At 31.9% G+C, this 10,953-nt stretch overlaps 1 protein-coding gene across 4 annotated transcripts; it reads left to right on the top strand.

Moving 5' to 3' along the window:
- Positions 1–4,104: 4,104 nt before the first annotated feature.
- On the top strand, positions 4,105–8,928 carry LOC100784359 (VAN3-binding protein). Of its 4 annotated transcripts, none has more exons than XM_006588476.4 (7): positions 4,106–4,474; positions 5,135–5,242; positions 6,223–6,673; positions 7,388–7,636; positions 7,900–7,949; positions 8,215–8,272; positions 8,463–8,928. In XM_006588476.4, the coding sequence occupies exons 1-7, from the start codon at positions 4,157–4,159 to the stop codon at positions 8,675–8,677; spliced, it is 1,449 nt and encodes a 482-aa protein (XP_006588539.1). In that variant the 5' UTR covers positions 4,106–4,156; the 3' UTR covers positions 8,678–8,928. The 4 variants fall into 4 exon arrangements, with proteins under 4 accessions (XP_040862187.1, XP_006588539.1, XP_003537162.1 ...); XM_003537114.5 differs by having other exon boundaries at positions 5,132–5,242; XM_014762865.3 differs by having other exon boundaries at positions 5,123–5,242.
- The last annotated feature ends 2,025 nt before the right edge of the window (positions 8,929–10,953 follow it).

The raw sequence follows: 10,953 nt of genomic DNA, 5'->3' as shown, positions 1-10,953 counted from the left end.
ATCACAAAAAGAGAGAAAATGAAATTGTTAGATCTATTTTCTTATGTACCCTTTTCATTGGGGAAAATGTAATACATCTTGTCCCTATTTTTTTTTTCAATCTTTGCATTTTTTAGATCATTGTTCACAGGTTGGGTATTAGAGGACATGACTCTCAGGTGACACATGAAACACGTGTCAATTATTCATTCTTTTGATCACGTTTGGAGTGTAGAGAATGAAAAAATTTAAAGATGAAGGAGGTGTGAGTGAGAAAGGTGACATAGGATCCATGTGATATGATCGATTAAAACATTAATTATCGATGATCAAAGTGAAAAAGGGTCAAGCATATCACAAAAATATAAACAATGAATGTTATTTTCACGAATTACGCACTACCCCAAGGTATATAGAGACATCATAGGATTTTAAATGTAATGGTTACTTGAGAGTGTTGAAGAAACTCTTTGAAATTTTTTAATTGAATAAAATGTAACTGCTTATAGATACTAGTCGTTATACAATGTTTATTAAGAGAAAAAATAGTTTTCAAAGATGTTTTGTGTTATTTTTCTATTAGAATTGATGTTTCACAATAAATAATAAACTTTGCATGCAAATGATGGATGTGAAAATCAAGATGAACTACAAAGTATGAAAGAAGTTAAAAATATAAGGGATATGAAATGTAGGAGTGTTATGGGTCAACCCATGACCCAACCCAATGGGTTGGGTTTTAAATGTCCGGATTGAACACGACCCAACCCAATTAAACATTAATTTTTAGTTCACATAGTTTATTAAATTATTAAATTAAATCACCCATGACATTTTTTTCTTTTTTAAGTTGTTGTTTTTATCTTTGTTTTTTTTTTATGTTTTCTCATGTTAATATGATATTTTATTTTTATATAGAATAAAAATATTTTACTAGTATTAAAATCATTAATTCTTTAGTCAAATATTGTCAAAATTTGATATTTTTAGTGCATTTAGACATTATATACTTTCAAAATTTAAGGAAAAAATAAATTATATCCTAAAAAAATTTAAATTTTACAAAGTATATTTTTTTAAAATATTGAGACACAATTAAACGAACCCGATCAAACACGTTCATGATCGGATTGAGTTGGATTGGATATGTAAAAAAAATTCACAAACCCAACCCGAAATTTTTTTATTGGGTTTGATGAAGGGTTTAGTCAAATTTGACCCAACTTAATTCATGAACACCCTTAATGGAATGGAAGTAAGCAAATATGGTGATGATTTACTAATAATTTACATACAACATACACATTGTGAGACTTAATTAAAAACTAAAAAATACTTCTAGAGACCAAAATGATCATTTGTGATTAAGTTCAAGAACCAAAATGTTAATAAGTGATTAAGCTAAAAAATTAAAGTAATAACTAATTATTAAAATCAAATAATAAATTGAAAAGTCAACTGTCATGTTATCGTCATTAGAAATGTCACATAAGGACGCATGTTAAAAATAAGAGAGAAGAGTTAACAACAAAATTAATATGTTAAGCTTTTTACACGGATAAAAACTAAATTGAAAATTTTGATTTTTGAGAAATTAATTTATCCGTACCTCAAATTTTCATGAGGAGCAAAATGGATATTTACTCATAATTTTGGCAATAACCAATCGGGTACTAAATAAACACGTTTTGTGTCGCCACTATTTTTGTTTTTGTCTGAGTTGGCATCAATAACAGAAGGAAGCAGGGAAGCAGAGTACCACAAGTCTGAGTGAGTGAATAATGTCCTACATCCAGCCTGGGACCCACCTCTTCACATTAACCATTCCTCTTTCATTCTTCACTTTCTCATTTGCAAAAGACAAATATATCTTCTTTACTTAGCCCACATCACACATTTTTCACCTCTCTCACTTTTTCCTTTCTTTTCCTTTTTAGTTTCAAATAGAAAAACAGGGTCCGAAGAAAGAAATATATATTAAATTTTTTATTTTTGGCAGAATATATTAAACTTATTTATTAATTATATGTATTATAAAAACACAAAATGTTTATTAAATTTTTGAATTATTCAAATAAATTTTATAATATTGGACAATTATCTTCCAGCAAACATCCTAAAGAGGTGCGGTGATTTGTTTTCTTTATGTGATTTAAGGAAATACAAACAAACTAGAAGAGAAACGCTTTCTCACTTTAACTCAGAAAAGGGTTCAAACCAAAGATGCTTTAGCTTTGTCCTGAACTGTTTGATTTTATTTACTCGGCCATAAAGTAGTTCGACTCATCTATAATGTTTTTTTTTTCCTTTTCAGAACTTGGAAGGAGAAAAAAAGGATCCATTTTTTACCAATCAGCTATGTAAGTATTCACAATTGCGAGCAAAACACCAAATATTATTATGTTGTATTGCCATTTATTGATTATTATATAATTATATAAATAGAATATTAAATCAATTATGATTTCAATTACTCTACTTATATAATCAACATGCTTTTTCCTCTCTCTTTTTTTTTTCTTTTGCCTTTATCAAAATTTCCCGTTTCTTTATATCTTTTAGTTTTTATTTACCTTTATTATATTAAAAGATACAAACCATAATGAGGAAAGCGTAGAGGCATTTAACATACTCCAAAGCCCCTTTGGAATGCCCATGCTACATATATACTTATAATTACTGGTGACGAGAGGTTAAAGAACTCATTCAGTTTTTTTTTTCTTTTAAAAAATGCATACTCAAGATCGGGGTTTAAAATATATAATTTTTCCCTTCTATTGACTATTGTGGTCATTTTGTTGATAAAGCCCAATTCTCATGTTATTTCGTTTGGGATTGGATGTAAAAGATTCAAATAAAGGCACTATTTCACAAAACATAAATATGATTAATGATAACATAAAAAAAATAAAATCTAAAATGTACTCGATGGCATAGTCGCCCAAGCATTAGATTATGGTTAAATTCGTTTTTTTTAATTTATTTATTTTATAGTCTTCTAATTTTTAAAGTCAATTCAATTTAATGTTTTTATCTAAATTACATTGACGGTAACAGGAAATATATATTTTGTAACAGAGTGTAATTTTTTAATATGATTGACTAAATTTAGATGATCAAATCAAAATGAATCAGATTTTAAAAATTAAAAGATTAAATTAAATTTAAAAAAAATTAGAGAACCAAATCAAACCTAAAAGAAAGACCTTATATTTTGAAATGTTATAAAATAAGTTAGCACCGATTTTTTAGAATTGATTTTATTAGATTTTAAGTATCTAAAAATAGTAAATTTTGTAGAGAAGAAAACCTTTGTTATACATATATTATTATGTAATAAATATGTAATTTATAATGAAAACTTCCCATTTTCAAAGGCTTAAAATCAGTTTTGAGTATCTCTACTAATAAATTTTTTAACTAAACAAATTAATTTTTAAAAAAAATTCTTCTAAAATTCGTCAAACTTATTCCCATAAAATTTAATTTGTACAAATATTTTTCTTTTAACAATCAAGATAACATATAACATTTTTTTACCAACATATGCAAAAGTAAAAAAATAAATATATATGTAAGTATTGTTAATTTAAATGCTTATAAAAGTTACACTGCAACTTAATAAATACTAGCTGGAAACAGAAACTATGTGGCTCAACTGTCAATTTCTTTTATTTTCTAGTTTTAAATTAAAAATTAAAAATAACTAAAAGATGTAAATAACTATCACATTGAATGATTTTATTTTTTCTGATAACGGTATTTTGGGAATTATTTTTTTTTTCTAATAAGCGTTTGATTTAAATGTATTTTTAAAAATAATCAAAGGGCAAAATGGTTTAAATAAATGTTTACATCAAATATAAATAATTTTTTATTAATGATTGTAGATTACGTTAAATTATAAGCATTCTTGTGGGAAAAAAAAGGAAATTACTAAATGCACTAGTATTTGTAAACAAAGCATGAAGGTCCAAACTTGTAATTTATGAAGAAAGTGTGGTAGGGAATAGTACTTGATAGGGAGGAATGGCATCGAGCAACAAGAGCCGTGGATGAAATCCCGACAAAGATCGACGGTGCTAAAATCTCTCCATGTTCTTTTAATAGAACTCCCTCTCACACATTCATTCAATAAAATCAAAACCTCTTCAATTTCATCTTTCTTCACCCGAAAATGGAAAAGGAGCGACCCGCATCATGGAGACCCGACCCGTTTCACGCACGGCCGCCGCCGCGCGACCCCATGGAGTTCCTGTCCCGGTCATGGAGCGCCTCCGCCCTCGAAGTTTCCAAGGCACTGTCGTCTCAACAGCTTCCACCTTCATCCAACAACAACGTTGTTTGTTATGTTAATAATTCTAATGCGTCTATAATACTCGAAGACATAGCTGGTGAAGTGGAAGAGTCTGCTGCAACTGTTTCTGGCAACCCTTTCTCCTTCGCTTCCTCTGAAACCTCTCAGATGATCATGGACCGCATCATGTCCCACTCCGTATGTTCCCTTACCCTCTCTTCTTCTCTTCCATTACTCACTTATGTTGTTATCTTCTGTATTTTGTTTATATACAAATAAATTAAGGGCAATCAAATTTAGTGACGGAAATTGTTCTTTTCTCACTAATTTTGGAATTACATGTTTTTTTTTTAAGAAATAGTTATAGAATTTTTTGTTATTAATTTTAGTTGGCCAAACTTAGTGACAAAGATATTTTTTCTTCACTAATTCTAAAACTACAAAAACTTTAATGACAAATATTTTTAAAATTACCTATAAATTATTTTTTTACCTAGTTTAAAAAAATGTTTTATTTTTTTCTTTTAGATTCATGAACTTATAAACTTTATTTTATAAACTCTTGTTGAACTTATTTATTTGTAAAATTTTCTGAGATCAACGACATTCATATGTTGTAAATGAGATTAGTTTGTCATCTATTAGAAGAGTAATGACAAAAAATAAACTTAATTTTAATGGAAACCCTTTCCTCTGATCTATATAAGTCCATTTTAGCTTTAAAGAAAAATTAAGACATAAGCTTAATTTGCATCACAATCAAGAAGCCTTCATTTTTGTTTGTGTGTGTTATGGACTTATGTTATGGTCAGAAACTGAAGCGAAATGGGTGGTTTTACTTTTGAGTTTGGTCAGCAGGAGGTATCACCACGCACCTCAGGAAGACTCTCTCACAGCAGTGGCCCTCTTAATGGCTCCCTAACAGATAGCCCTCCGGTTTCTCCTTCTGAAATTGACGATTTCAAGGTACTAGCTATGTCTCTCTCTATAAACCGACAACCATGTTGTTGCATGGGTTTTTTTTTTATTTTTTAATAATAGAGTTAAACTTTTTTTTTGGTTGGGTACAAAGCACGAACACTGGTATCACTGCACACTTGGAACCAACCATGATGCAGTTTCAGTTTCAGCTTTCTCTGTTACCAACAAAACAAATAACAAACTTGGATGACACCCGGAGAGACTCCCCCAGCTTTTTTCTCTTTTCAGTTTTCAATACAAACAAATAAACAAATACTTGTTTTATTTTGCTACTACCCATTAAAAAATCACTAAATTACAATAAAAGAGGCTAAAATTAGCCCTCCAAAAATACCATATTTTCTTTTCAGGCCCTCATGTCTGGGGTATTTCAATTATTTCTGTTCAGTTAAGAGTAACAAAAGCTTCACTTGTTTGTTTCCATTACAATTTTGGTTACAAGGTTATCCACAACCTGTTATTATTTCTGGTCCCCCTATTTGTCAAATTTGTTAACAAATAACAACACCAATCAAAACCATTCTTCTGATTCCTGAATATGCCTTAAAAAAATTTCCCTCTTGGGTTGCATTAATTGCTCATGGACCCCCTATGAAGGAAATTGGGAAAAGGGGTTGAACATAACCATAGCCATATGCCAAAATATTAATAAAAGATAAGTACTAGTACAGTTTTTTGGCACTGCCACATCAAGGTTGCTACTTGTTCTGTCTTACAGAACCGCAGAGCCTAAACGATCTTGGCATCTAAATTAAAAAAATTGTTTGTATCATTAATTTAGTTCTAAAATTTACCTATTTTTATTAATGTTTTAGTGATTTGTAAATAGACACAGAATTTTCACTTACACTACAAGATCGATATCCATTGTGGAACACAAAGTTTATGTTGCAATACAAATTGTTGGTTACTTATTTCTGTTGTTGTCGCTAAGAATGGCCCACCACATGCAATTTTCTGTGCAGTATAACCGTTCCAACAACAACCACAACACTGTCAACATGATTACCGGCTTGAATGGTCAATACTGGGGTGCCGGCGGCGCAGCTGCGGCCGCCGCCGCCGGAGGTGGCAAGACGGTGGGGAGGTGGCTGAAGGATAGGAAGGAAAAGAAGAAGGAGGAAACCAGGGCCCACAATGCTCAGCTTCACGCGGCGGTTTCCGTTGCCGGTGTTGCCGCCGCGGTGGCCGCCATCGCCGCCGCCACGGCCGCCTCGTCGGGCTCCAGGAAGGACGCGCAGATGGCGAAGACCGACATGGCGGTGGCGTCGGCGGCGACGCTGGTGGCGGCCCAGTGTGTGGAGGCTGCCGAGGCCATGGGAGCCGAGCGCGACCACCTGGCCTCGGTGGTAAGCTCCGCCGTGAACGTGAGGTCTGCCGGCGACATCACGACGTTGACGGCAGCTGCCGCCACAGGTATGTGCATGACAACTGAAACAAATGACATTTACTTTGATCAGTTGAATATGAAAATTTTGATATTATATCATCTATATTTATTTTGAATTTAACTTGAATGTACATAAATTTAAAGGGGCTTGGTTTAAAAAAATAAAATTTAAAGGGTCTATTTACGTGTAGGAGATTATTGATTTTATAATATTTTTTAATAAGGATAATAATTATTTAATATATATATATATATATATATGTGGTAATTTTTAATTAGTTATATTATATTGGATTAAACAATTTATTTTAATAAGGAATCTTGATCTTGATAAAAACTAAACTGTCGATACTGAGAACACACACCTAAGAATGCATTGAAATACTAATATTAATTGTTAATTTTCTCATTAATCACTTGAATGACTTATTTACTTACTTCACAATTAATCAAATTTAGAAGAACTAAATTCAAGTTCTTTAAATTGTTAGTCTATCAAAATTAAAGCCAATTAATTTTCTCCCTATTGTTCTTTTTTATTCCTTGTTTTATACTAGCATTTTGGTAATATATCCTGAAATAGAACAACTTTTTATTATTTTATTCTGATGTACATGCAATATTTTCAGGTAGCATTAGTTATTGTTTGTGAAAATGCATCAGTTTGTCTCTACGTGGGATTCTTTTTGTGGGTTTTTGGTGCTTTTACTGAGTATGTTGCTTGTGACTTGAATTTGCAGCTTTACGTGGGGCTGCCACGTTGAAAGCAAGGGTGCTTAAGGAGGTTTGGAACATAGCAGCTGTGATTCCCGTGGAGAAGAATTTGGGTGCTGGCGGTGGCAGCAATGCTAATGGTAATAGAAATGGTAGCAATGATAGTTCTAATAGTAGCTTCAGTGGTGAAATTGTACCAGAAGAAAATTTCTTGGGGATTTGTAGCAGAGAATTGCTAGCCAGAGGTTGTGAACTTCTCAAGCGCACTCGCACCGGTATACTTCCTGAAATTTACATTTCTAGCGTTTCTGAATCACAATATTTGTTACAATTTGTTTTAGTTTTGTTCTCTGCTAACATAATTTGGCATGGTTTGTGTTTTGTGTCTGCGGAGTAAAAGACATTAGTATAGGAAATGATTTGATCTAGTTTCTTTGTTGGTTTTGATTTTTCTTTTTTTTGTGTTTCTTCCAAATGTTGTGTATATGATGATGATGATTAGGAAATGATTTGATTTGAGAATTGCCTGCACTTGCAGGTGAACTGCATTGGAAAATTGTATCCGTTTACATAAACAGGATGAATCAGGTGACTTTTTCTTTTCTTAGTTCCAAATTATGATAGTATAATGTTAATATACTTTTGGTTCTAGACTAGAGTGTAGATAACAATTATTTGGTCATCAATTAAGAGTTTTGATGATGAGTATGAACCTGGCTATGGAAAAAGTAATAAAGTGAGGGCGCGCGTAGTATGTATGATGTGATGTCAAAGGGATCAGAACAAGTTGTTTTAGTTTTCCAAGAAATTGTAAATTGTAATATAACCCTTTGGAGTCTCTTTTTGTGCTCAGGTTATGGTGAAGATGAAGAGCAGGCACGTTGCTGGGACCATCACAAAAAAGAAAAAGAGTGAGTGAGTTTTTGATTTAATTTTACTTTTTTTATTTTTTTGTCCCCAAATAATTTAACTGATTTGGAGGTGGGTCTTGTTCCATTTGGGGATTTGTGAAAGTCATGGTCTTTAATTTTAAAGTTGGCAAAAAGAATCAAAAGGGTTCTTCTTTAAGTTTAATTCAAAACCCCCTTTATTTTGGCACAGATGTGGTGCTTGGAGTGATCAAAGATATGCCTGCTTGGCCTGGACGCCACTTGCTTGAAGGTGGTGAGAACCGTCGCTACTTTGGTTTGAAAACAGTGATGCGTGGTGTTGTGGAATTTGAGTGCAGAAATCAAAGAGAGTATGATGTATGGACTCAAGGTGTGTCAAGGCTTCTATCTATTGCTGCCGAGAGGAGCAACAGAAACCGAATATAGTGAAAAATTATTGAGGAGATGGTAGTAGTTAAGTATGATAAGATATAATTAATCAATGAACATGGTAGTAGATCTTTTGATACATGGTGGGGTGGGGTTTTAATCCAAATGTAAAAAAGGGTAAATTAAATTGAAGTTCTTCTAGTTGTGCCATATGGGGGTTTTCTTTTCTTTCTTTTTAATCTTGGGGGACACACATGGATATTTTTATGTATTTTTTGGAATGTGAAAGTAAAGTCATTTGAGCCAAAGTGAGTGAAAAATCATGTGAACCTTGGTGTTGTTCTTTCTTTTGCTGATTTGGAAAGGAAAAGTAGTATGTGTGTTGGACCGGGGCAGTCAAAAGAGAAAAAAGAATGAGTGAAGTGTAGTATTGAAGATAAAGACAAAGAAAGGGTAGTGATCTATGTGCTTTTGTTTATACATGTTGATTTAGGCTTTCCCTGATTGGATCCCAAGAAGTAGTTTAAGGTTTATGAGCTAGAGCCATCATTGTTTTGGATTATATTCTTTCACTTTGCGTATTTTGTTTGTTTAAAGTAAAGTGCTGAACAAATATATAATATGCCTCGGCAAATATAGCCGAGAGCGACGTAACATGTAAATAATTAGTAACTTTAAGATGTGGCAAATTAAAAATTTAAAAGGTCTTTCATAAAGTTATAGTTACCTTACCTAGTCTGTAAATGAAGGCAGGGAAAACAAATACTTGTTTGCCTCATTGCAAATCATGACCATAAATCAAGAAGCCAAATGGAGGATTACCGGAATTTTTTTTGAATGAGACTCAAAGACCAAGTTGCATTACGAGCTTTCTATATTGTCCAACAAGTAACTAAGTTGCACCATCCAAGTTGTAGAAATCATGAGAACCACAAACTCTACTTGGAGTTAGTGGTATTACAGCCATAACATTACATGTCTATCCTAGTCAGAGTTAAACTACACTAACTCTAAAGTAAACATTAGTCTAATTAACGAACTCAGCCATAACCAATTTCCCAATAAAAACACTTATGGATGATTATTTGGACAATATTCATGAAATAAGAGAAAATTGTCAATAAAAACACATATTATTCGAAATAAGCTATTTTTTAAATTGTTTTATCGCCCGTCTGTTTAACTCTTAATCAACTCGGGTGCTTCAATTTTTGGACAGTCATGAATTTTCTGCTCAGCCCTACCCATTACAACCTAACCACTCTTACTCTTACATTACTCCTCACTGCCAACTCAGTTGTTACTTGCATAGTGGATAATAACCTTCCATTATTTCTCTTGGTCCTCTCTCCATTCTCATATACTCTGTAGGTATTTTAGGGATCCTATCAACATTTTTCTCCTCAAGACACACATTGTCCTCAAGTTGGATGCCAGGAAACTGGTAGTCATGGGTAGAAAATATCTCTAGAGAAACTGATCCTTAACCTCCAAAGTTTTTTCTACTTTATCTATTGTTTTCTAATGCATTTATTGTCGCATGTTCTTTTTATGTTGATTAAATTTTCAAACTTCGAGAGTGATATAACCCTTGAACATGTTCCTTGTTGGAAGATAAATTGCTAAACTTTCATGCATGATGAATATTGATGAATATTGATAAAATTGATTTTAAAATAATATGATTTATGTTTGAAAGCTTTTATTATAAAATTAAGTTAAAAATACAATTCAATATAAATTTTTTATCTAAAGCAAAAAATTACTTAAAGTTGATTTAACTTGGAATCAATTTTAAACTCATATTTTTTTTAATTCTTCTCATACTAAAATCAGACACTTGAAATTTTATCTAAAATCAATTGTAGATTTTGGAGCGTGAAATCAAACATGTACTCCATATGTTAGAGTGTTATCAAATAGTGGTTATTAACTTATGGTAATGCCATAAGTAGTTTATGACGACAATGGCAAGAAATAGATAGGTTTTTGGGTTATCTATTGACCCTTTTTTTTTATTATTTAAAAAAAACATTTAGACCCTTTGGTCCAACGTTCTTTTCCTCATTCCTAGAAGACGAATGCCACATGTCTCCGCAATGGGAAATTCATTTTATGCCATTAGATTAATATATTTAAAAGTTAATGGCTGAAAGTTTTTTTATATTAAGAAAATATAGTTAAGCTGATCCAGAAAATACATGAATTATTAAAGATTTCTTAATATTGTGTTTGATTTCTATCTATTTTCTCTTTTTTTCTTCTAAACTTTCCCAAATTGTCCCTTACATTGGGTTTATGTAAATGAATTTTTGAAGTGTGGGTGGAGATCA

This window comes from Glycine max, chromosome 10 (genome assembly GCF_000004515.6).
Source record: "Glycine max cultivar Williams 82 chromosome 10, Glycine_max_v4.0, whole genome shotgun sequence".
NCBI classification, from domain to species: Eukaryota; Viridiplantae; Streptophyta; class Magnoliopsida; order Fabales; family Fabaceae; genus Glycine; species Glycine max.
This window is presented reverse-complemented; position numbering and strand designations above follow the sequence as displayed.